At 39.3% G+C, this 27,485-nt stretch overlaps 1 protein-coding gene, 1 long non-coding RNA gene and 1 pseudogene across 4 annotated transcripts in view; 1 reads left to right on the top strand and 2 right to left on the bottom strand.

Moving 5' to 3' along the window:
* The window catches only part of LOC124009486, a 34,014-nt gene extending 17,167 nt beyond the window's left edge, over positions 1-16,847 (bottom strand). Inside the window, exons 1-4 of the mRNA XM_046321302.1 lie at positions 16,708-16,847; positions 12,114-12,316; positions 10,043-10,147; positions 9,712-9,807 (exon numbers count right to left, since the gene is read on the bottom strand). Coding sequence (XP_046177258.1) covers positions 9,712-9,807; positions 10,043-10,147; positions 12,114-12,316; positions 16,708-16,732 — 429 coding nt within the window. The 5' untranslated portion in view covers positions 16,733-16,847. The remainder of the gene's footprint in view (positions 1-9,711; positions 9,808-10,042; positions 10,148-12,113; positions 12,317-16,707) is intronic.
* On the bottom strand, positions 659-9,377 carry LOC124009487. Of its 3 annotated transcripts, XR_006834296.1 has the most exons (5): positions 8,104-9,377; positions 7,265-7,627; positions 6,439-6,717; positions 6,107-6,163; positions 659-4,360 (listed from the first exon to the last, which is right to left on the bottom strand). It is a non-coding gene; the product is annotated as an uncharacterized LOC124009487 (long non-coding RNA). The 3 variants fall into 3 exon arrangements; XR_006834295.1 differs by having other exon boundaries at positions 7,265-9,377; XR_006834297.1 differs by having other exon boundaries at positions 7,314-9,377.
* Positions 16,848-17,055: 208 nt separating the features above from the next.
* LOC124009286 lies at positions 17,056-27,416 on the top strand (annotated as a pseudogene).
* Positions 27,417-27,485: the final 69 nt, after the last annotated feature.

The following is a 27,485-nucleotide window of genomic DNA, read 5'->3' as shown; positions in this document are numbered from 1 at the left end:
GGGAATAAATATCACTGAATTACAGAAATATCCTCCATATGTACTTATTGGCGGAGAGTCATGTTATGTTTTTCGATATACTGTAGGCCTACAGTAGCCAACATGAGTCTCACTAGTGTTGAATAATGTGCTGTTAAAAGTGGTGTAGGTCTTATTGATTTAAAGAGCATATTGAAGTTAAAAGCAATAGCCTACAACTATTTTAGCAGTTTCGTGCGGCTCTGAGCATGGGGACTGGTCTTGATAAATCAATGGGATTTTTAATTTCACTAAATCTCCGTTTCGGTATTGGTTAGACAAGAATTAGAAAATTAGGGTGTAGAAATGTTATGCTCTTACTGGGCAAGTCAGTTAAGAACAAATTCTTAATTACAAATGACAGCCTACTCCTTCCTCCCTGTCGGGGAATTGAACGCTGGTCACCGCAGGACACTGGATTTTTTAGCTAAATAGCCCAGTACTGTACTTCCGACCGTCACGTTGTACAGCTCCATATTTTCCAGTCCATCCTTACGGAAACCCAGAGGGTTTTTAATTTTTCTTGGAATAGAAACACCATAATATTAATCAAAATAATCCCAAACTCTAAAAGTAATTGGAAAGGTAGATACAAATTATTTGTGACATTGTGGTTACAATAAAGAATGTAAACAAGATGTAAACAAGATGCTGTGTTTTTATTTACAGTAGTGATGAACAGCTTGTGACATTTTGAAAACAGGTTTTCAAACACTTGTAGTCCGATTATCAGGTAAATAGACTCTTTATAGCCCGGCTACTGTAGTTGTGAACATCCCCCTACCTGCAATGTATTTGATGCTTAAGTACTCTGAAGTGTTACATTTCTAACTCAAAACAGCAGTACAGTATTTCTTCAACATCTTTATGCTTTCGTTAATAAAATAATGATAAAAATACTCTTTCAAAATGCTGATGTTTATTTAGCTTTGGATCCATAATGAATTACTATGGGAATAAATATCAGTGAATTACAGAATTACTGGAACAAAGCTGTCTATTGAAGGTAAACAAATTGTTGCTTACTGGAAAATACTCTTTCAAACACACAGTCACGTTGTACAGCGCTATTATGGCTATTAGCAGGGCTATATTTTGGCCTTTATGGGCGCGCACAATTGGCCCAGTGTTACTCTCCCTCTAAAAACAAAAATAAATGTTTTGGCCTTTACAAATATTATTTTGGGATTTATTCAGATTACAATTGCTCTGTTTTGTTTTTTGAAAACAAAATAACGTCCAAAATATCGTTATATATTATCAGTCATATAGCCGGCACCTACATAAAGCTGAGTGACTCACTCATTCATGGCTTTGGATCAAAATAAATAAGTACCAACATTCTTTCTGATAGTCTTTAATAAAGAAATGTTTTGGTTATCCTGACCTGGACACCATGTACAGTATTATAATAGCCCATTATGGGCTATTAGCAGGACAATATATCTTTACCAACACCTTTCTGTTTTAAAACTTTTTGGATGGGGGCTCTTGCAGTGCAAAATGCGTCGCTACAGATGTAGGTTCGATACCTGTGCCGGCTGCCACTGGGAGACCCATGAGGTGGCTTTTGGTTTTAATTTAGAATCCTTCAACATAGTGACACATCACATTTTTCAAATTTCAATAGCTCTTTAACCATTACTCCTAAAACTATCAAAACTGGTTCTAGCTTTTTGTTGGTATACATCTCACACAATTTTTTATTTTATTTGTGAAATTCATTAGTCTTGGTCATGTGACCCACACACCTCAAACAAGGTTCATAATGTACACTCAGTGGGCCTACACATTGGACGTTTTTTGTTTGTCCATTTGCATCTCATGAGATTTTACGAGAATTTATGATAGATTCAAATTTCAACAGTTCCTTAGTCTTATGACCTACGACCCTTGAACTACTTTCAGAATATCCACGGATCACAAGTTTTTGTTTTAATTTAGAATCCTCCAATCCTCTATATGTAATTATTGGCGGAGAGTCACGTCACGTTTTTAGACATACTGTTGGCCTACCGTAGGCGACATGAGTCTCACTAGTGTTGAGTAATGTGCTGTTAAATGTGGTGCAGGTCTTATTTATTTAAAGAGCATGGTGAAGTTAGAAGCAATATGATTTAGCACCATTTCACGCTACTCTGAGACAAGCATGGTCTTGATAAATAAAATTAGATTTTTATTTTCACTTAATCTCAGTTTGGGTATTGGTTAGACCAGAATTAGAAAATTAGGGTGTGGAAATGTTATGCTCTTAGTGTAACCTTTATTTAACTAAGCAAGTCAGTTAAGAACAAATTCTTATTTACAAGGACAGCCTACTCCTTCCTCCACGTCTGGGAATTGAACCCCAGTCTCCCGTGTGCCCTGCCCACACGACACATAGATTCTTTAGCTAAATGGCCCAGTACTGTACTCCCGACCGTCACGTTGTACCGCGCCATAACAGTAACCCAGAGGGTTTTCATTTTTCTTGGAATAGAAACCTACTCATTCCAGGGTTTTTCTTTATTTTTACTATTTTCTACATCGTAGCATAATAGTGAAGACATCACAACTACAAAATAGCACATATTGAATCAGTTAAGAACAAATTCTTATTTACAAGGACAGCCTACTCCTTCCTCTTCATCGGGGAATTGAACCCCGGTCTCCCGTGTGCCCGCATTCTTTATTACAGCCATTATTGAAGGCTATCAAATATGGTAGTCAAACTAGCACTAACTAGCATTAATGGTACCAGTGGTTCACACTTAAAGTGCCATAGAATTATGTGGCAACATGCAAGCTGCGCCACAGCAAGCTGCAACTTTTAAAGGAATGTAATACCACTGTAATACTGTAAAAAAAAAGGCTAAGTAATTCACTTTTGGTCCTGAAAACAAAGTGTTACGTTTGGGGCAAATCTAATACAACACATTACCGAGTACCACTCTCTGTATTTTCAAGCATAAGTGGTGTTATGGATATGCTTGTATAATATAATATAATAATATATGCCATTTAGCAGACGCTTTTATCCAAAGCGACTTACAGTCATGTGTGCATACATTCTACGTATGGGTGGTCCCGGGGATCGAACCCACTACCCTGGCGTTACAAGCGCCATGCTCTACCAACTGAGCTACAGAAGGACCACAGCTTGTAAACGTTAAGGACTGTGGAGTTTTTCAGAATAAAAAAGAAACGGAATGGAGATAAGCACATGCAAAATCCTAGAGGAAATTCTGGTTCAGTCTGCTTTTCAGGAGACACGAAGAGATGAATTCAACTTTCAGCAGGATAATAACCTAAAACACAAATCTACACTGGAGTTTCTTAACAAGAATACAGTGAATGTTGAGTGAGTGGCCGATTTACAATTTTGAAATCTACTTGAAAATCTATGGCAAGACCTGAAAATGGTTGTCAAGCAATGATCAACGACCAATTTGAGAGCTTGAAGAATGTTTTTTTTTTATGAAAAAATGTTGCACAATCCAGGTGTGGAAAGCTCTTAACCAGTGGGCAAACCTGGTTGACAAGATGTCTTATGACGTATTATTCTGGTCGCAAAACGGTTGAAATAGGACGTTTTGTTTTATGTCTTTTTACTGACCAGAATATTATGTATTTTTCTGACCACCATACGACCAGTTGGTCATAATTCTGACCACTATTATGTGCTGCTATATGATGTAGCCTACTGGTGGTCATAGTTAAGACCTCGTCAGGTGGTCATTACCAGGTTATGATTACAGTTTATTACATACACTCTTAAAAATAAAAAAAAAGTTCTTCAGCTGTCCCCATAGGAGAACCTTTCTTGGTTCTAGGGAGAAGCCTTTTTGGTTCCACATAGAACCCCCTGTGGGAAGGGTCCTACATAGAACCAAAAAGGGTTCACCTGAAACCAAAAAGGGTTCTTCAAAGGGTTCCCCTATGGGAACTGCTGAATAACCTTTTTAGGTTCTAGATAGAAAAAAAAGTGCTAAGAGTGTACTGTAAAAAGTATTGCAGAGGATAAAGTTTGATATTGAAAACATTGCCGATTACATTTATATTTGTTTATATTTGTTCCATAGTCACCAATTACATTTAATCTGCAACATATTCTTACATTTAAAATAGATCAAGCAATGGCAAAAACAAATCTACATCACAATTTACAGTAATTGGTTCATAATTCACTCAGACATTAGATGCATAGAAAGACTGGGACAGAGTATATAAAGGCCCATTGTTTTATTTGATTAATGATTAATCAGAGTGGTGTGATGGGGTAGATCCTCATCAAGGAGCTCGGAACACAGAAGGAGATCTGGAGCCTAATGGCCCTCTAGAAGAGTCATGTGATGGGTCAGATCTGCAGTAAAGAGAATCAGCACATTACATATTAATCAATAATGACATTTTAAAAGCAAACTAGAAAAGGATATCACTTAAGAAACTTTGTGGACTCAGCTGGCTAAAAGTATTTCCTTGGTACTAGTTGAAAAATGTTGCGACAGTTATAGCTTAGAGATGTCTTCAACAAATAGCAACTTGCTCATATACAGTACCTGTCATTTTGGGACACACTCATTCTAGGCTTTTTCCTTATTTGTACTATTTTCTGCGTTGTAGAATAATAGTGAAGACATCAAAACTACGAAATAAAACATATGGAATCATGTAGTAAACAAAAAAGTGTTAAAACAAATCAAAATATATATTTGAGATTCTTCAAAGTAGCAACCCTTTGCCTTGACAGCTTTGCACACTCTTGGCATTCTCTCAACCAGGTTCATGAGGTAGTCACCGGAATGCATTTCAAATAACAGGTGTGTCTTGTTAAAAGTGAATTTGTTGAATTTCTTTCATTCTTAACATGTTTGAGCCAATCAGTTGTGTTGTGACATGGTAAAAGACCAAGTCCATATTATGGCAAGAACAGCTCAAATAAGCAAAGAGAAGACAGTCCATCATTACTTTAAGGCATGAAGGTCAGTTAAATTGGAAAATGTCAAGAACTTTGAAAGTTTCTTCAAGCGCAGTCGCAAAAACCATCAAGCTCTATGATGAACACTGGCTCTCATGAGGACCGCCACAGGAAAGGAAGACCCAGAGTTACCGCTGTTGCAGAGGATAAGTTCATTAGAGTTACCAGCCTCAGGAATTGCAGCCCAAATAAATGCTTCAGAGTTCAAGTAACAGACACATCTCAAAATTAACTGTTCAGAGGAGACATGAATCAGGCCTTCATTGTTAAATTGCTGCAAAGAAACCACTACTAAAGGACACCAATAAGAAGAAATGACTTGCTTGGGCCAAGAAACAAGGACAAAGGACATTAGACAGGTGAAATCTGTCCTTTGGTCTGATGAGTCCAAATGTGAGATTTTTGGTTCCAACCTGTCTTTGTGATACACAGAGTAGGTGAACGGATGATCTCCGCATGTGTGGTTCCCACTGAGAAGCATGGTGTGGGGGTGCTTTGCTGGTGACACTGTCAGTGATTTATTTAGAATTCAAGGCACACTTAAACCAGCATGGCTACCACAGCATTCTGCAGCGATACGCCATTCCATCTGGTTTGCGCTTAGTTGAAGAATAATTTGTTTTTCAACAGGACAATGACTCAACACACCTCCAGGCTGTCTAAGGGTGATTTGACCAAGAAGGAAAGTGAAGGGAGATCTGCATCAGATGACCTGGCCTCCACAAATCATCCAACCTCAACCCAATTGAGACCATTTGGGATGAGTTGGACCACAGAATGAAGAAAAAGCAGCCAACAACTGCTCAGAATATTTCATAGTTTTGATGTCTTCACTACTATTCTACAATGTAGACAAACTGTTGGAAAAGCATTCCAGATTAAGCTAGTTGAGAGAATGCCAAGCGCATGTAAAGCTGTCTTCAAGGCAAAGGGTGGCTACTTTGAAGAATCTAAAATATTAAATATACTTTGATTTGCTTAACACTTTTTTGGTTACTATATGATTCCATATGTGTTATTTCATAGTGTTGATGTCTTCACTACTATTCTACAATGTAGACAATAGTACAAATAAATAAAAACCGTTGAATGACTAGGTGTGTCTAAACTTTTGACTGGTATTGTACATACTTTGCCTCCTCCTCCATCAGGGTGGTCACGGGCATATTTTAAGTCTTTCCAGAGGGCCTGCAACACAATAACCTCTTGAGTTTGCGGACACTTACTGTATGCATAGAAAGATAATAAAATAAATGAATGATTGGCATAATGTGGGCATGCAGGACACGACAGAACAGTAATGCACAGTAAAATATCTTTAACAGTCAGAATCTACTATAAGTAAGGCAAAGGCATGTTTGCTCTTCTGTCCCTTCATATTGAAGTGAGACATTCATTCATTGGTCAACAATCTGACACATTTTTAAGAAAGAGGATATCAAAATTAGTAGTTGGATAATTACCATTTTTAACTTCTTATATAACACACCGCTCCAAAATCCTGTGGACATTATTCCAGACAAAGGTTCCCCCCATTGAGGACAGCTTGCTAGTCTTAAACAAAGAAAGCTAAATACGACAATGTAAGTATGTGTAGGAGGCAATAGAAACCAATAAGTTGTGTGTGTCATATCATTCTTACAACAAATATTGTTAGAAATGGGTGTAATTCCAAATCTCTTCCTCTTCTCTGCAACTGCACACGTGAGTTTATGTTGAATCAGGACTCATGGGTTGTGCACCTGAAAAAAAGGTGAGTTAAAATAGGATTCGATTTGCTTTACAAATGTATATTATTGCTACTTCAATTGTATCTACTTACACAACACTCTGAGGAAAAAAAGGGTTCCAAAAGGGTTCTTCGGCTGTCCCCATAGGATAACCCTTTTTGGTTCCATGTAGAACCCCTTTGGGTTCCATGTATACCACTCTATGGAAAGGGTTCTACATGAAACCCAAAATACATCTACCTGGAACCAAAGGGGTTTACTTGGAACCAAAAAGGTTTCTTCAAAGGGTTCTCATATGGGGACAGCCGATTGAAGCCTTTAAGGTTCTAGATAGAACCCTTTTTTCTAAGAGTGTAAGATCGGGCAGCTATATAGGCAGCTGAATAGCATGTCTCTTGGGAAATCCAGTCTCAGTGACACATGATGCAATGAAAAAAGTTAATGATCATCAGCATTGCAAGTACAAACTTAACCTCTACAAAGTTGGTTGGTAGGAATCAATACACGCTGAAGATCAGAGTATCAAACCGAAGAAACAAACATTTTGCAAACAACTTACTGTCAATTACTATTCATTTAAGGAGGAGTGGTTCTGCTCTCTCCTTTACCTGGGATGTGGCAGAATAGGTAGGTCACTGGTAATTGAGTGGGTGGCCAGGCACTGCTGTAGAGGCCATGCATCAGGACATTGACATGTTTCAGGAACTGTAAAGACAAATCATGATTAGCCATTACCCAAGGTCTTCACGAAGTTAGCCTAGCAAGTGCTTTGACTATGTTGCACCTCAGCCTTCCGGCAGACAGACACTCTCTCTCCATCTATGTTTTGCTGTCTATTTGCATTTCTTAGTCCGCAGACTGGATAACTTCTATACTCATTCCCTTTTTTTCCCTCCTCCAACCTTCCATCCAAGCTAGTTTCCTGCAAAAAAAAGAGAACCAATAATTGAAAAAGGCAGTTGAGAGGTGTAATCTTAGAATGAGTGTTGAGGAGGAGCAGGGACAGGCAAAATGTATCATATTGTCAAATTAAATATAGACAAAAATATCTCTGATGAATCAAGAAAGTCTAAACATCCATATTGGGGGTACACGTTTCAAGAATTAGGCTAGCTTACCGTCTCACACACAATAAATGTTTACTATATGTGTATTCATGTACCATCTCTCTCTCACAATGTTGACAATCTTTTCTTTAAGGTATTGTGGTCATAATCATCATCTCTTCCCCCTCTCTCCCAGAACACACACTCATAGCTAGCATGACAATGTTGACATGATCATCATCTCTCACGCACACACGCAGAGAACACACACATTTACTTGCATTAACTAAACATATATCAAAATGTTAGCTAGCTAGACCCAACGCCTACAAAAGGTAAAATTGAAACTTACCATGTCCATGGAGATTAGCCAGAGAGCTAACGTTAGACAGCTAGTTAGCTAAAATTAGCCAGCCAATATAGCTAGCTAGCAAATCTTTCCTTGACGTTCTTCTCCCCAACAAACCACTGCTTCAATTACAAAAGTAAAACAAGATTGCAGGAAAACAGGGACTACCACAGCAGGCAAATATTTTAGTTTTTTTGTTTAAATTTCAAGAAACTGTTGTAGTTTTCCAATTGTGTTGTTGTGTAGCCAATTGAGCGAGCTGTCCCAACTAACATGGAATGTTGACCTATGCGCTCGAGTAGGCTGCGATGAGATCTATTGCTGTGCATGAAGCACGGATTCCAATCCAAGTTTTAGCTGGAACTGATATGCCTACCTCCTAATTTAGCTACTGAAATTAAAATGCAATTACAGCACACATTATGTTAATTGTTTAAAAGCTTTAAGGAAAAATATAATAGTCATATTATCTGGGTCAAATTCAGGTGCAATCATTTTGTACAAATTATTGATTGAAAAAAAAAGGTGATAAAAATAGGGTTTTGTAAATCCTGGTGGATTGTAGCAGGATACTGAAATAAAAGACTAGGCCTACATGTTATTTGTTAGTCATAATAGAACATCAAAACAGCATTCAGTGGAACAGAAGAAAATGTGCAGCACAATAAACAGTACAATTAGTTAACACAGACAAAAGATTACCATTAGGAAGCCAACACACACACACAGCAAGCTACCAGATATCATTAATTAAACAACCATTATTTCATTGTTCCGCAGGTTTACTGCATTTTAACAGCAGTGCCATTTTTTAACGGTATCCTGTCATATTGTGCATTGTTTTACATGCTGGTTGCCTAGAACACATGTTAAGGAAGTTAATGTGCACAATTGGGTGGACTGCAACTACGAAAAACATAGCCTTTAGTAAAAGCAAAAGCATTTATAGTATCGGATATTCTCTAAAGTAGGTCAAATCTCTGATAGCTATAGGACCATAGAGAATGTCATAAATATTTTTCATGACGTCAAAAAGACGTAATGTGGAAGACGTCTTAATCTGGTTGTGATGTGGTTATGAAGTCCAGACCAGATTTCAACCAGTAAAAGATGTCTTTATTACATTTTATGCCCACTGGGTAGAGATTTATCCAGAAACACTCACAGCTATAATCAATGCCAAAGGTGCTTCTACAAAGTATTGACTCAGGGGTTTTGAATACTTATGTAAATGAGATATGAGTTTAATTTTCAATACATTTTCAATAAATGTACAAACATTTCTAAAAACATGTTTTCACTTTGTCATTATGGAGCATTGTGTGTAGATGGGTGGGGAAAAAACAACTATTTAATACATTTTGAATTTAGGCTATAAAAAAATGTGGAATAGGTCAAGGGGTATGAATACTTTCCGAAGGCACTGTACATCCATACAGAAATAGTGAATAAGATAAGCCTTAAAATACAGTTGTTGGTTTGCAATCTCTGGCTAAAAAACAGGTTCCGTTGAAATGAACAGCTCACTCACTAAGATTCTCGCACCAGGTTGGACACGGAAGCAGTGAAATGCAATCATGTCCCTTTTCCCCAGCATGTTATGACACTGACCTGAAAGAAGAGTTCCCTCTCCTCTGGTTGCTCCAGTAGGGTTTCAATCAGCTTCATGAAGCTGGCCTCTGATGCTTCCACCTTTGGATCTGAAACCTGCAGAAATAATGCACAGTGGGTAAGTAAAACTAACCATAGGCTAACAAGACTCCTATGCTAAATGCTATAGACATTTAGCAAATATACTTACAGGCTTACATACTGACTTACATACATAGTCTTTTGAGGCAAATGTGGGAAAAAAAACACATTACAAGTACCATGTTACAAGGACCACACTACTACCAACAGAGCTATTAGAATCAAGGTTCCTTCTCCGAGCAGTCCTCACCTCTCCCTTCTGATTGGAGACACAGCTCCTTATCCTGTTCAGGTGTGGCTGGACAGTATCAGGGCGACACAGCTCATCATCACAGCGACACAACTCCAGAACCAGCTGTCAATCAAATGAGAATTGATCAAAAATGGCAGCAGGTGTGTGTATGTGTGATTGTTGAGTTCAATGTTTAAGTAGGATGAGGTTGCACTTATCTAATGTAAATCTCGCATTTTCCTAGGGCTGGCACAGTAATTGTACAATCGTGTAAACGACTATTATGGATGAAGGCCGTCATGTAAATAAAATAACTATCATAAGCGTTTTAATAAAAATAAAAACATGTTTTTTTTATCAACTTCATTTTGAAGTGGACAAACTTGACCTAAATATAGTAAAATAAAAGTTCTGGTTACTAGTCCACCGCTCTAACCACCGCTCTAACCACTAGGCTACCCTGCCGCCCCAACAATGAGACAGCCTACTCTCTGTTCATCATATATGCATTGTCACTTAACCATACCTACATGTACATACTACCTCAATAAGCCTGATTAACCGGTGTCTGTATATAGCCTTGCTACTCTTTTTTCAAATGTATTTTTACTGTTGTTTTATTTCTTTACTTACCTACACACACACACATACCTTTTTTTCGCACTATTGGTTAGAGCCTGTAAGGAAGCATTTCACTGTAAGGTCTACCTGTTGTATTCGACACACGTGACAAATAAACTTTGATTTGATTTGAAAACAATAACCAGTAGAAACTGCAGTCATTTTCATTATTCCTAGCAATGATTTAAGAATCCTAGTAAGTAAGTATTAGCTAGGTTGCCACTTGTTGTTTGCATAATGAAATTGAACTTAATTTCATGAAAATAAATAGCTAGCCAGCTACTTAACCCTGTTGCCCAAAGCTAACATTATAAGCAGCCAGTTAGCTTCATCTGGCTAGTGAGGATCGACCGGAACGGGTTATGGGCTGTGAAGCTAGCCACAATAAGGATTAGGCACAATAGAGGAATTTGTGGTTTGCCTTCAAAATAAATGTGTCATTGACAGTGATGCAAATAGTAGACTGATGCCATACTTTTATTGTGAAGCTAACTATAGCTAGCTAACTATAGCTACTGAAACAGATGATGTCGTTTTGCTATGTTTTTGGGGAAGAACATTGTTTGCATCCATGAGCTAGCTAGCTTTTTTTTTATGACCAGGACTGTAGGTGCCCGAGACATTTACATTTACATTTAAGTCATTTAGCAGACGCTCTTATCCAGAGCGACTTACAAATTGGACTTTACCAGCATCATAGCATACATATCAATGAATTGTTGTGACGTATGAAATACGAGTAAGTGTAATCAATGTGTAATAACTACATAAAAAATGTATCAACGCGTTAAATTATTGTGTGACGTGCAGTCATATTCAGTTCCTGATTGATCAACAAGCTTATTTGACACGGCAAATAGTGTTAAATAGCATATCTTTTGACATGCAAATACCCAAACGGCGTTCCATAGAAATCCTGGTTGAGAATGAAACGACTGAACAACAAAACAGCACAGCAAGTAAGTAAAAGAAATAGGTTTTGATTATGTTTTACTGGTAATGGGGACAAATGCAAATGACAACAAAATAACTTTTTGGTCAGTATGGTGTGTGTAACTTTCATTTAACTAGACAAGTCAGTTAAGAACAAATTCTTATTTACAATGAAGGCCTATCTCTGCCAAACCCGGACGACGCTGGGCCAATTGTGTACTGCCCTATAGGACTCCCAATCATGGCCGGATGTGATACAGCCTGGATTCAAACCAGGGACTGTAGTGCCGCCTCTTGCACTGAGATGCAATGCCTTAAACCGCTGCGTCCATGTGTGTGTTAACTATACTAGAATGCTTAAAAAAGCCGCTAAAATGGTAAATATCGGTTTGGCTGACAAATAACCTGCATACAAAATTCCATGACCATCACAGCCCTGTTTACCTTCTATAAACTGTCCACATTTCAGTAGGGTACACTGATCCTAGATCTGTGCCTAGCAGCAACTCCTTTCTCTCCCGTCACCCCCACTCACCCGTGCTCTCAGTCCCATGAGGAGTTGGACCCTCTCTCTGTAAGTCATCAGTTCAGGGACTATGTCCAACACGCTGGTGGCAAACTCCTCCAGCAGCCCATAGTCCATGATGTCTCTCCGCTCTACAACCTGCCACAGAGCTGCACACACCAGGCGCAGTGGAGGAATAAAAAGACGCATAGACGACAGAGGAAGAGGAGGACCTAGAAGAGAAAATGAAACATTTACATTTTACATCTAAATGAAAAAACAAGCTAGTTACTATAACTTGGGGGGGGCATACTTCATATATGTCCCAACCCTTTTTGCTCTTGTTCACTCCCCTTTCCAGTGGGTTATACTACAAAGCCAAATCAATGAGTTAGCCAGCTAACTTTTTTTAAAGAAAGATAAGCTTGAAATGGGGATGTTCTAATTAACTCAACAAACCAAAAAGACATATGTATGTTTAGATTTCTTAATTAACCAGAAAATCAGTTTCTAGTTGTTTTATAAAGTTAGCTGGTAGGTGTAAACAACCGTGACATCCATTTGATTTTCTACAGTGCCATCCATGTCAGATCAATGATGAGGAGTAACAGAGGCAGAGAAAACCTTATGGGAATCAAATTCAGCCTTGATCAATGAGGACGCTATAGATATCCTATAAAATGATTCTAATTCCTAATTCTAGGGAGGAAGCTTAATAGCAGGGCTGACCAAACGGAGGCCAGAAGGCCAAGTTAACGATGTTTGGTTTGGCCCACCTGGACCACGAGAGAAAGCATTGCCCTGTGCCTTGAAATTCCATTAAAAATCAGTTTTGGAATTACTGAAATAAAATTGTCTACATTGGGAAATCCTAGCAGTCACAAACGACCTGGCTCTGACTGACACCTACCCATGAGCCCGTCTCTTTCAATTTACTGTAACCAGCATCCGACACCGGACGTCCATGGACAATGAAAAGTAGTTGAAATATGGTCAGCCCGCCCTGGCCTTAATTTCAACATCCACAGATACATATTTTTGGTTCGGTCCGGACTTGATTTGGCCCAGACATAGAGGTCCATGATTGGTTCAGATGTGGTTCACTCTACTGTACTCTATTAAGCTGTACTTTGATGTCCAAACTTGTGAAACATAGACCTCTATGATTGGTTCAGATTTGGTCCGGATCAATCAAATTTGGTCTTGTTTGGGGGCAGAGCTCATTAAAATAATAGCCAATATGTGGAATACTACCCAAATATGCAAAAGGAGGATATTGCATATTTATATTTCTTGTGTACCTATTTAGGACACATCACCATGAAAATAATGCCATTCATATAGTTCAGATCAGAGACCCATGATGAAATTTCATTATGGCAATTCAGTTACCGGGAGTAAATCCACGTTATTTACTGCAGTTCAATAACCAAAAGAGATTTCAAACTCAAGGTGTCACGTCATAGCTGACGTGACACCTTCTTCTTTTTCTGAAAACATATTTTAATCGGAATTCAGAGCAGATATTTAAGAGTTTTGGAAAACGTAGTCACGCAAAATACTGAGGGAGATTGCATCTACACAGTTCTTCCAGTAAATGTGTTTTTGGAAAATGTTCAGTGTAAATGGTTAAAATAGTCATTGTACATACTGCTCTTCAAATGCAAAGTGAAGCAAGTATGAATTTGGTCAAAAAATCTTTGATCTGTTGTACTTGCCAGTTATACTACCTGATTATTGTGGTATTTAGTTTCATGACACCAGAACAAGCCATCCGATCAAAATATACTATGAAGTACAAGAATTTGCTGTCCGTCTAGACCAGGGATGGGCAACTAGCGACCGCGGACCAATCCCCTCCACCCCTTAAACAAAACACATTTTAAAATTTGGTAATGCATCAGCACTTTTTTTTTCTTCAAATTTGATTTAACTATCTTACTTCAATAAAAACAGCTGGAAGAAATGACATCACACCATTTTTTTCAATAAAAAGAAATTGCAAAAACAAGTGTTGAAAAAAGAATTCTGAATATTTCCCAATGTTATTAGCCTACCTCTTCTTTCTCTCTCCAGTGTTGCTTCATTCTTTCCTAAATGCAATACATTTTGTTGTCCTTATATGAATAATTCTAAGGACATGCTTGAATAATATAGGACTAGAATGAGATGCAGAAGGCTTGCACTTCTCTTCATGAAGATTGAATGGTTATGGGTCTGAATAAATAACTGAATAACCTACCGCCATTGCGCGTTCACTCTTTCAAAATGATCTGTAAAGTTCTATTGGCTGCTGTATTTAACATTCAGCAAACATGAGAATATTTTCCTCTTCTAATATTCTATTGGCATAAGAAATGCTAAAGAAAATCATGTCCCGCAAGCTGTTCAAGTCTAGCATTTCCTGCATGGGACTCCAAGAGTTAAGGAGCATTTCTTAGGGAGGCCAGCGGAGCACGTATATTGCACAAGAGACAGAGGCTATACGTACGAAGATTATTCTGCATCACCCTTCATTCATATATAGGCCTGATATAAATCTTGAACTGGATTAACTATTTTGAATGGAATTAATGGAGAGAAATACTGAGAGTATGATCATGCGTGCAATGATTTAAATCAAAAAGTTTCGAGTGATAGGCTGTTTTAAAACTCTGCAGCTGCAATTAAAAGAAAATTACAAGTAAAATAATAAGGTGACCGCCAAAAACCAAATGGAGATGTTTAAATTAAGACACGAATTCAGTCTTTATATTACTGTATCATAATTTGTAAATTAAGACACAAATTCGGTCTTTATATTAGTGTATCATAATGTGTAAATTAGACACGAATTTGGTCTTTATATTACTGTATCATAGGCAGCAAATGTACGCCTACCTGTGATAGGACAAAAAGTTCCCATGATGAGATGATAGGTCTACATGCATTGTGAACTGTGCTCCATACGGAGATGTCTGTCCCCGCCCTGTGCGTTGATGATTCATCATGCAGACGGAAGGCCGTAGAGAGCCAGATTTAGACAATGCATATAAATTAACTGTTCCATTTCACGTTATGTTGTTCATATAAATCATTTATTATGATTTACCATTTTTTTGCAGTTATTTCTCCCGGGAAAGGGGAATGGTTTTTGTCAGTAAATCTCAGTAACCAGCCATTCAAGCCTAGTAGTGACATCTCAAGGATTATCAAGGAAATTGGATGCTCCTGAGCTCAATTTGGAGTGTCATAGCAAAGCGGTGTGCATACAAATTTATTTTCTATACATTTGCAACAATTTCTAAAAACATGTTTTCAGTTGTCATTATGGGGTAGTGTGTAGAAAGGTGAGAAAAAATACTATTTCATACATTTTGAATTTAGGTTGTAACAACAAAATGTGAAATAAGTCAAGAGCTAAGGGGAATGAATACTTTCTGAAGACACTATCTGTTTTATGTCTGAGGTAGGCCATGAAAGCAAGCATGGATAAAATGCAAAAATAGAATCATATTTGCCATATTCTAATAATTCTCATGGGCCAATGTATCGTCCGTACCATGGTGAAATTTGCACTCCTGTAAATTTGAAATAATTGGATGGTGAAACTTGCATCCAGCCAACCAGAAAAGCAAAGCAATGCAATTCATGATTTTTTAAAAATATTTCAGGACCATCTTGAATCTCACTTAGGGCCCCCTGCACATATTCAAATTTTTAGCCTTGCAAACATAGAAACTTGGTTGCAGTTTCTACAATACAACGGGAAAATATTTCATACTGGTAATCAGAATGTGTTAGGTGTCAATATATTTGGCTGCAATTTGATTGTTTGAAGTGCAATTCTACAATTGTTTTCAAGAAAGCTATTGTTTACCTATTATTTTTTGTATATTTGTTGGGCCCACCAGTCAGATTATACTTTGGCCCACCAAACCCAAAAGTTTGAGCACCCCTGATATATAGCTACACACATTACACTAAATTCTACACGTATTACACAAAGAAATACTACTGTCTGAGTTGCAATACATTTCTAATGATTTATATTATTGAGTTCGAACGCAGGATATTCTATCTGGCTATAGATATTTTACAAAATGGCTGTGGTTTAACCTCGTCCCCAGGCTCAAGCCAGGGGTGTAATCATTAGTCCAAACAGTTGCAAAACGAAACAATTTGCAGCTAAAACGAGAGTTTATAATGGACGAATTCAGGCAGGTCCATCACGTTTCATCCAGTTTGCGTTTGCTTAAGAAACGTTTTTCAACAGAATTGGCGTAATGAATACGCCCCTGGGCCCAGCTTCAGTCTCAGGTTGAGGGACTGGGGGAAGGGCTATACATTACGGACATTTCTGACGTGCAAGACTAGCCAAATCGAAAAATGACCCTTAACTTAACCAAACCATTAACCCTGACATTAACCAAATGTTTTACAAATTCTGACATTAAATATCGATTTGCACGTCTGAAAAGTCCGTGTAACCACTAAACAAATAACCTTTCACATATGGCCCTTTTCGCGAGACTGCTGGCAAAGATGGTGGTTGGCTAGCTAGCTAGCTAGCTAGAAATTGTGGCAGCAATGCACACTGCAACAGGTCACCTATACAATTAATTGCAATATATGGATAGTTTACCCTTTTCCTCCCGGAGCGTTTGCATTTTGTTGTTTTGCAAACATTAGCTAGACCAAAAACAGTGGCTCTCTTGACAAATCTGTCCGTGAAAATCTTGTTTACGACATTAGACCCAAAGCTCAATGCATCCGACGGTGCATGCACAGTAAGAAATGAATGCCTGTTTTTACTGCGATGACATAATCTTCAAAGATACAAATTTTAAATATACAATATTTTAATTTGAAATATGACCTATTTAATTACATATTAAATTATGAAACTGTTTATGTAGCTAATCGTTTAAACGAATTGTTCAAATATCAATATGGCAGGCAAAATTGTAGACAAACAAAAGAAGACCTCCTAAAAACACGTGATTTTGAAGTGCGGAAGTAAAGTTGTGATTTCGGGAAAACGTAAGTGAAGATTTGTTTTTCACGAGTGGAAAACATTGGAAAATAGCTAACCTATAGAATATATTATGGATGACGAGGAGGAGACCTACAGACCATGGAAAATCCGCAAAACAATCATGCCGGTAAATTGTAAAATTGAGACTACTTCATCCCAGGCATTCGGTTTACAACTTGTTCTCCAGTACCCAAGGTAGGCTGGACACATGACATTTTTAACAATGATTTTTTTTTTCGAATAAAAAGTAGTTAATTGCATCCGCGGTGGAGCCCAGTTTAATAAATTACCATATATCCCAGCTGCCTGCCGTAGTTTTGAAGTAATCACGAAAAAACAGGTCTTAATTTAACAGCATTTTTCACCCTGCCAGCTCCTATTAGTTATATTGGGCACTGTGGCACCAACTCGCCTTCCGAAGGTTCTAATCCCATGTTGTTGTACTATGTCACAATGGCAGCTTCTCTATAGTTGGCAATGAACACCTGCTCACGTTGTTTATAGTTAAAATGTAAACAACAACAAATTACTCATGGAACTCTGAGGTCGTCCCATTGTTTACTATAGGGAAATATAGGTATGTCTGTCTATTTTGCCTAATATCTCGAAATGTGTATATTTAGTTTTTGTATCTTGTCATCAAATGCTAGACCAGAAATAGTCAGAAGTTGCCATTTTTTCCCCACTTCCTGTTATGCAGACATAAGCACACTTGGCACCATTGAGGTGTGGATGTTTACTTTCTACACAAGTTATTTTTCAGTTTCGTCCTAAGAACAGATTGTAGTGGTAAAATAAAAAGGGATACATTTTTTGGTGCCATTTAGGCTCAATTAAATTCTAACAGGCTGACGACACCGCTCGCGTCGCAGAATAAATGTATTCATCTATATTATTCAATTATTGCACCCACATTGCTTGTGCGTGTCAACGAGCGTCTGTGTTGCCAAGGGCTAAAATAGAAGTCAGTTCTATTTCTGACGCAGATTGCCCTGCAAGTCCTGCCTTTCCCATCTCCTCATTGGTTTTTAGAAGCAGGTACCCACGTGCCATCTCCTCTTTGGTTATACCCACATGGGTGACTGAAAGACGAATGGGGTCAGTGGCGGAAATGCACAACAGAAACCCCACGTCCTTCTTTAGTTACAGGTGTTCAGAGCATGCTAGATAGCTCATTTGCACAGGTGGTTGCCTCTGTCTTCCGTCTGTCTTCTATAATTGATTATTCAGCTACCGGTAGCTAGCTAACTCCACTTATTTGTTTTTCCCCTTTCACATAGTTGTGCCACGACAGAGGCTACCTTGTGACGCAGGATGAGTTGGACCAGACTCTGGACGAGTTCAAGAGCCAGTTTGGGGACAAGCCGAGTGAAGGGCGCCCACGGCGGACAGATCTCACTGTGCTGGTCGCCCACAACGATGACCCTACCGACCAGATGTTCGTCTTCTTTCCAGGTAACTAGAAGATAAACGCACGTGACTGCCACAGCAGCACGCATTTCCAAGGTGTCACAAGCTATTTTCTGAAAATAACTTTTGGTCTGTGAGCATCAGTTGTCTGGACCTTTACTTCGCTACAATTGTTGCACATCAATCAACAAATCTCTTTGTCCACAGAGGAGCCCAAGGTGGGAATCAAGACTATAAAGATGTACTGCCAGCGCATGCAGGAGGAGAATATCACACGTGCCTGCATCGTGGTCCAGATGGGGATGACGCCTTCTGCCAAACAGGTGGGGCAGGACTGAGCCATTAAGCTTCTCTGTTGCTCTTTAGCCTTCCTTCCCGCTCGGAGTAATCACTTGTATAATACAGTCATGCACAGTGCATTCAGACTTTTTCCACATTTTGTTACGTTCCAGCCTTATTCTAAAATGGATTAAATACACATTTTCCCTCATCAATCTACATACAATACCCCATAATGACGAAGCGCAAATTGTTTTTTATTTTTTCAAAACAATTAAAAACATAAACAGATACCTTATTTACATAAGTATTCAGACCCTTTGCTATAAGACTCTAAATTGAGCTCAGGTGCATCCTGTTTCCATTTATCATCCTTGAGATGTTTCTGCAACTTGATTGGATTCCACCTGTGGTAAATTAAATTGATTGGACATGATTTGGAAAGGCACACCCCTGTCTAAATAAGGTCCCACAGTTGACAGACGGAAGCCATGGCTCAGTGAGAGGCACATGACAGCCAGCTTGGAGTTTTCCAAATGGCACCTAAAGGACTCTCAGACCATGAGAAACAAGATTGTCTGGTCTGATGAATCCAAGATTGAACTCCTTGGCCTGAATGCCAAGTGTCACGTTTGGAGGAAACCTGGCACCATCTCTACGGTGGAGCATGGTGGTGGCAGAATCATGCTGTGGGGTTGTTTTTCAGTGGCAGGGACTGGGATCGAGGGGAAGATGCACGGAGCAAAGTACAGAGATCCTTGATTAAAACCTGTTCCAGAGCTCTCAGGACCTCAGACTGGGGTGAAGGTTCACCTTCCAACAGGACAATGACCCTAAGCACACAGCCAAGACTTTGCAGGAGTGATTTAGGGACAAGTCTCTGAATGTCTTTGAGTGACCCAGCCAGAGCCCAGACTTGAACCTGATCAAATGTATCTGGAGAGACATGTAAATAACTGTGCAGCAATGCTCTCCATCCAACCTGACAGAGCTTGAGAGGATCTGCAGAGAAGAGTGGGAGAAACTTCCCAAATACAGGTGTGTCAAGCTTGTAGCATCATACCCAAGAAGATTAGAGTCTGTAATCGCTACCAAAGGTGCTTCAACACAGTACTGAGTAAAGGGTCTGTATACTTATTTAAATGTGATATTTCCGGGGTGTATTTAATTTTTTTTTTTTTTGCTAAAATGTTTAAACTTGTTTTTGCTGTGTCATGGGGTATTGTGTGTAGATAGTTTTTTTTTCCTCATCAATTTAATCAATTTTAGAATAAGGCTGTAACAAAATGTGGAAAAAGTGAAGGGGCCTGAAGGGTTTCCGAGTAGACTGTAGGTCACAGCCCTAATTACACTACAGTTAACACCTGCTAATTCACATCAGATTACTCCATGGAGCAGAATAATAAAATATACATGTTTTCATAGTGTTTTAACAGAGATGTTACTTTTCATGTGGCCCTGTCCTATGCGGATCACTCGTCCCTATCCAGGGCCCAGTTATGACTCCCTTGTTTCTTTCTTTTCAGTCGCTAGTGGACATGGCACCCAAATACATCCTGGAGCGGTTTCTACAACAGGAGCTCCTCATCAACATCACATAGCATGAGGTATGTGCACTCGTTTAGAGTTGCAGTTGCAGCCAAATATATTGGTACACTTCCACTTTTCTTAAATTATTCTATATTTCTTGCCCCCAAAAAATAGATGAAGTTGAAAAACTTTGTCTCTACACCTTATTGGATTTTCAGCATTGCAGAAGGATTTTATTTTTGCAAATATAAGTTTACAATTTTTATTAAGATGAAATGGTATGGACATAATTACTGGCACCCCGGAGCAAATACTAGGTTGTACAGCCTTTGGCCAAGATAATGTAGCCATCAATAAGCTTGCTGCACCTTTCTACAGGCAATTTGGCAAACTGCTCTTATTCTTCTATATTTGAGGAATGCTCTCCACCAACTGCTGGTTTTGGATGTGATTCAGAACTGTCCAGTGTTTCTTCTTGAACCATTCCATTGTGCTTTTTGACCTAATAATCTACTGATTTCACAATGCCTTGCGCATGTTCAAGGCCCCCAGTACCAGAGGCAGCAAAGAAACCCCACAGCATTATCAAACCTCCCCATTGTTGATTGTAGGGAGGGTGTTCTTTTCATTGAATACTTCATTTTGGATGACAGTAAAACAGAGCTCTGATCTGTATTGCCAAAGGGCTCTAATTTTGTTTAATTTGTCCACAGAACATTTCGCCCAGGATTTAGGCTTGTTTAGGTGTATTCTTTGTGAAGTTCAATCAGGCTTTCGTGTCTCCTTCAGTAGTGGGGGCTTCCCCACAACCAAACGAAGCATTCAGAGAAAAAAACACTCATCAAAAGAACCCTGGAATGGTTCATTGATGGCTACAATAAGCATTTGTCCAAGTTATCTTGGTCAAGGGCTGTGCAACCAAGTACTACTTTCAGGGTGCCAATAATGTTGTCCATGCTATTTGTGCTTTATTTTGAAAAAAAAATCCAATAAGGTGTGGAGACCAACATTTTCTTCAAATGTCAACTTTTTTTAGAAGAAGAAATTGGGAATTAAAGGTGCAAGAGTGCCAATTATTTGGCTGCAAACTATAACCTACACACACAGTATCTTGCTTAAAGGGGACTTTGAGCGTGTTCGAGTTGGCTGGTCGATGGTTGGGGGAGGTACATCTGCGACAACTGAAAGTCAGTGTTTTCTAACAAGGCTCATATCAACATGGCAGTGTCAACATAGCAGGTGTTCTTTTTAAAACTTTTCCTTCAGTGTCCAAATAACCTCTTCTCTACCATCCATATCACACACTCTCAAACTCAAAACATACAATACATTTGTGAAAGAGGGGTCTCAAAGATTTACATTCATTTGTAGCCAATCCGTTGTAGCAAATGAATTGTGGCATAGTTGGTTCTTGTTTGTCACATATTTGGTCATGTTCGCATTAGTCAGGGAAAAACACCCTAATGACTGGTTGACAATAGTGCCTCCCACAATGCAGTTGTTGGCTGAAGACAGGGTGCAGTTGATGGCTGAAGACAGGGTGCAGTTGATGGCTGAAGACAGGGTGCAGTTGATGGCTGAAGACAGGGTGCAGTTGATGGCTGAAGACAGGGTGCAGTTGATGGCTGAAGACAGGGTGCAGTTGATGGCTGAAGACAGGGTGCAGTTGATGGCTGAAGACAGGGTGCAGTTGATGGCTGAAGACAGGGTGCAGTTGATGGCTGAAGACAGGGTGCAGTTGATGGCTGAAGACAGGGTGCAGTTGATGGCTGAAGACAGGGTGCAGTTGATGGCTGAAGACAGGGTGCAGTTGATGGCTGAAGACAGGGTGCAGTTGATGGCTGAAGACAGGGTGCAGTTGATGGCTGAAGACAGGGTGCAGTTGATGGCTGAAGACAGGGTGCAGTTGATGGCTGAAGACAGGGTGCAGTTGATGGCTGAAGACAGGGTGCAGTTGATGGCTGAAGACAGGGTGCAGTTGATGGCTGAAGACAGGGTGCAGTTGATGGCTGAAGACAGGGTGCAGTTGATGGCTGAAGACAGGGTGCAGTTGGCACTTTTAGTTGGCACTGGTGGAAAAAGTACCAAATTGTCATACTTGGGTAAAAGTAAAGATACCATTTTTGAAAATGACTTAAGTAAAAGTCACCGAGTAAAATACTATTTGAGTAAATATCTGGTTTTAAATATACTTAAGTGTCAAAAGTAAATATAATTGTAAAAATATACTTAAGTATAAATAATTTCAAATAGCTTAAATTAAACCAGACTGCACAATTTTCTTTTTGTTGATGTACGGATAGGCAGGGGCAGACTCCAACACTCTGACATAATTTACAAGCGAAGCATGTGTTTTGTGAGTCCGCCAGATCAGAGGCAGTAGGGATGACCAGGGATGTTCTCTTGTTAAGTGTGTGAATTTGACTATTTTCTTGCCCTGCTAAGCATTAAAAATGTAATGGGTACTTTTGGGAGGTAGGAAAAATGTATTGAGTAAAAAGTACATTGTTTTCTACAGGAATTTAGTGAAGTAAAAGTTGTGAAAAATATAAATAGTAAAGTACAGATACCCCAAAAAACTACTTAAGTAAAAATTATTTATAAAGTACTACTTAAGTACTTTACACCACTGGCAGTTGGTGTGGAGAAACTTTAAAGACGGTATTAAAAAAAACTGCCTGACCTTTGATCATGTGGTTTTTGTAAAGTTCATGCAGTCGACATGTAGACAAGTCCGACAATTTTTATACCCAAAATGCAACACATTGAAAGTTGGTGATCAGCACTGATCAAAGGTGGTCTCTGAATGCATGAAACTGATGTGTTCAAACAAGCCCAATGTCTTTATACTACATAAACAAAATATTTTCTGTAATTATATGCTCTTTAATTTGAGTCTTTTATTTCCTATCTTTCTAGCTGGTTCCTGAGCACATAGTGATGACAAAAGAACTGTCAGAGTTGCTGCTTCGATAGTATCTTTTTAGCACTGAATGCAGAATTATTTCTGTACCATGCATTACACAATACAATAGTTTTTTGTTACCATGTTCCACACTAATAAATATATCCAGTGGGGTAAAAAAGTATTTAGTCAGCCACCAAATGTCCAAGTTCTCCCACTTAAAAAGATGAGAGGCCTGTAATTTTCATCATAGGTACACTTCAACTATGACAGATTTATTTGCAAATTATGGTGGAAAATAAGTATTTGGGCAATAACAAAAGTTTATCTCAATACTTTGTTATATACCCTTTGTTGACAATGACAGAGGTCAAACGTTTTATGTAAGTCTTCACAAGGTTTTTTACACACTGTTGCTGGTATTTTGGCCCATTCCTCCATGCAGATCTCCTCTAGAGCAGTGATGTTTTGGGGCTGTTGCTGGGCAACATGGACTTTCAACTCCCTCCAAAGATTTTCTATGGGGTTGAGATCTGGAGACTGGCTAGGCCACTCCAGGACCTTGAAATGCTTCTTACGAAGCCACTCCTTCGTTGCCCGGGCGGTGTGTTTGGGATCATTGTCATGCTGAAAGACCCAGCCACATTTCATCTTCAATGCCCTTGCTGATGGAAGGAGGTTTTCACTCAAAATCTCACGATACATGGCCCCATTCATTCTTTTCTTTACACGGATCAGTCGTCCTGGTCCCTTTGCAGAAAAACAGCCCCAAAGCATGATGTTTCCACCCACATGCTTCACAGTAGGTATGGTGTTCTTTGGATGCAACTCAGCATTCTTTGTCCTCCAAACACGACGAGTTGAGTATTTACCAAAAAGTTATATTTTGGTTTCATCTGACCATATGACATTCTCCAAATCTTCTTCTGGATCATCCAAATGCTCTCCAGCAAACTTCAGACAGGCTTGGACATGTACTGGTTTAAGCAGGGGGACATGTCTGGCACTGCAGGATTTGAGTCCCTGGCGGCGTAGTGTGTTACTGATGATAGGCTTTGTTACTTTGGTCATTCACTAGGTCCCCCCGTGTGGTTCTGGGATTTTTGCTCACCGTTCTTGTGATCATTTTGACCCCATGGGGTGAGCTCTTGCGTGGGGCCCCAGATCGAGGGAGATTATCAGTGGTCTTGTATGTCTTCCATTTCCTAATAATTGCTCCCACAGTTGATTTCTTCAAACAACGCTGCTTACCTATTGCAGATTCAGTCTTCCCAGCCTGGTGCAGGTCTACAATTTTGTTTCTGGTGTCCTCTGACAGCTCTTTGGTATTGGCCATAGTGGAGTTTGGAGTGTGACTGTTTTGAGGTTGTGGACAGGTGTCTTTTATACGGATAACAAGTTCAAACAGGTGCCATTAATACAGGTAACGAGTGGAGGACAGAGGAGCCTCTTAAAGAAGAACTTACAGGTCTGTGAGAGCCAGAAGTCTTGCTTGTTTGTAGGTGTCCAAATACTTATTTTCCACCATAATTTGCAAATAAATTAATAAAAAATCCTACAATGTGATTTTCTGGATTTTTTTCTCTCATTTTGTGTGTCATAGTTGAAGTGTACCTATGATGAAAATTACAGGCCTCTCTCATCTTTAAGTGGGAGAACTTGCACAATTGGTGGCTGACTAAATACTTTTTTGTCCCACTGTATATACAGTGGGGAGAACAAGTATTTAATACACTGCTGATTTTGCAGGTTTTCCTACTTTCAAAATGTAGAGGTCTGTAATTTTTTCATAGGTACACTTCAACTGTGAGAGACGGAATCTAAAACAAAAATCCAGAAAATCACATTGTATGATTTTTAAGTAATTAATTTGCATTTTATTGCATGACATAAGTTACTTGATCACCTACCAACCAGTAAGAATTCCGGCTCTCACAGACCTGTTAGTTTTTCTTTAAGAATCCCTCCTGTTCTCCACTCATTGCTTGTATTAACTGCACCGGTTTGAACTTGTTTCCTGTATAAAAGACACCTATCCACACACTCAATCAAACAGACTCCAACCTCTCCACAATGGCCAAGACCAGAGAGCTGTGTAAGGACATAAGGGATAACATTGTAGACCTGCAAAAGGCTGGGATGGGCTAAAGGACAATAGGCAAGCAGCCAAGTGAGAAAGCAACAACAGTTGGCGCAATTATTAGAAAATGGAAGAATTTCAAAATGACGGTCAACCACCCTTGGTCTGGGGCTCCATGCAAGATCTCACCTCGTGGGGCATCAATGATCATGAGGAAGGTGAGGGATCAGCCCAGAACTACACGACAGGACCTGGTCAATGAACTGAAGAGAGCTGGGACCACAGTCTCAAAGAAAACCATTAGTAACACACTACACCGTCATGGGGTGGCAGGGTAGCCTAGTGGTTAGAGCGTTGGACTAGTAACCGGAAGGTTGCAAGTTCAAACCCCTGAACTGCCCCTGAATAGGCAGTTAACCCACTGTTCCTAGGCCGTCATTAAAAATAGGAACTTGTTCTTAACTGACTTGCCTAGTTAAATAAAAGTAAAAAATAATAAAATAAAATAAAAAATAAAAATCCTGCAGCGCACACAAGGTCCCCCTGCTCAAGCCAGCGCATGTCCAGGCCGTCTGAAGTTTGCCAATGACCATCTGGATAATCCAGAGGAGGAATGGGAGAAGGTCATATGGTCTGATGAGACAAAAATATAGTTTTTTTGGTCTGAACTCAACTCACTGTGTTTGGAGGAAGAAGAAGGATGAGTTCAACCCCAAGAAAACCATCCCAACCGTGAAGCATGGAGGTGGAAACCTCATTCTTTGGGGATGCTTTTTTGCAAAGGGGACAGGACGACTGCACCGTATTGAGGGGAGGATGGATGGGGCCATGTATCGCGAGATATTGGCCAACAACCTCCTTCCCTCAGTAAGAGCATTGAAGATGGGTCGTGCCTGGGTTTGTTTGGTTGCTACCGCTCTTCCACTCTCTCGAGGCCCATAATTGTATTTTCCTCACATTACTTGTTTCTAGACCAGAACCAGCACACTGTTTCACTATGACACCCACAGTCGCTCTCACCTGGCTGACAATGACCTGAAACACAAGAAGCATCTCAAGGTCCTGGAGTGGCCTAGCCAGTCTCCAGACCTGAACCCAATAGAACATCTTTGGAGGGAGCTGAAAGTCCGTATTGCCCGTATTGCCCAGCGACAGCCCCGAAACCTGAAGGATCTGGAGAAGGTCTGTATGGAGGTGTGGGCCAAAATCCCTGCTGTAGTGTGTGCAAACCTGGTCAAGAACCACAGGAATGTATGATCTGTCATTGCAAACAAAGGTTTCTGTACCAAATATCAAGTTCTGCTTTTCTGATGTATCAAATACTTATGTCATGCAATAAAATGCAAATGAATTACTTAATCATACAATGTGATTTTCTGGATTTTTGTTTTAGATTCCGTCTCTCACAGTTGAAGTGCACCTATGATAAAAATTACAGACCTCTACATGCTTTGTAAGTAGGAAACACTGCCGACTTTTCAGGTTATCAAATACTTGTTCTCCCCACTGTATATACACACACACACATAATTCATGAACATGGATGGTATGATGTTGCCTTTGTGATTCCTTGATTGATGTGTCAGTAAACTGAAGGAGAGCCAGTTACCCAGGATTCAAGCAGGAGACCCTGTGGCCAGATACTTTGGACTGAAAAGAGGACAGGTGTGACACACAGAAACAAATGACGGGGGTGTTTTATGTGCAATTTTAGTTTTCTCCTGTGTTGACCTGCTGGCCTGTCTGTTCTAACAGGTAGTGAAGATCATCAGACCGAGTGAGACTGCTGGTAGATACATCACCTACAGACTGGTGCAGTAAACACACACCAGCTCTATTATGGACCAGAAGGAGTATGAGATCTGATGATTGTGGACAGGGAATGACTGAAGATGTTTCATATGAAGAAGAAAGAACATGCTCTCATCAATTTGTATCCCAATAACGTTTGTGAATAAGTTGACTTGCTTACCTTTTGGCACTACTAGTTTTTATCAATGTGCTTGAGGTGATAACCTCTGCATTTGTTTTTTTTCTTTTTAAATAAGCATTTTTAATTTCAACGGGCAAACGATTTATTTCAGAATAAATCCAACTGTTTTTAATGTCAAAGAGCAAGGCAAGGTCTTTTTACATTAAAAAAAATGTCCCACATAACTGATTGAAGTATAATGCACATTG

Source organism: Oncorhynchus gorbuscha, linkage group LG22 (assembly GCF_021184085.1).
Source record: "Oncorhynchus gorbuscha isolate QuinsamMale2020 ecotype Even-year linkage group LG22, OgorEven_v1.0, whole genome shotgun sequence".
NCBI classification, from domain to species: domain Eukaryota; kingdom Metazoa; phylum Chordata; class Actinopteri; order Salmoniformes; family Salmonidae; genus Oncorhynchus; species Oncorhynchus gorbuscha.
The sequence above is the reverse complement of the archived record's forward strand: the minus strand, read 5'-3'. Positions and strand labels throughout refer to the sequence as shown.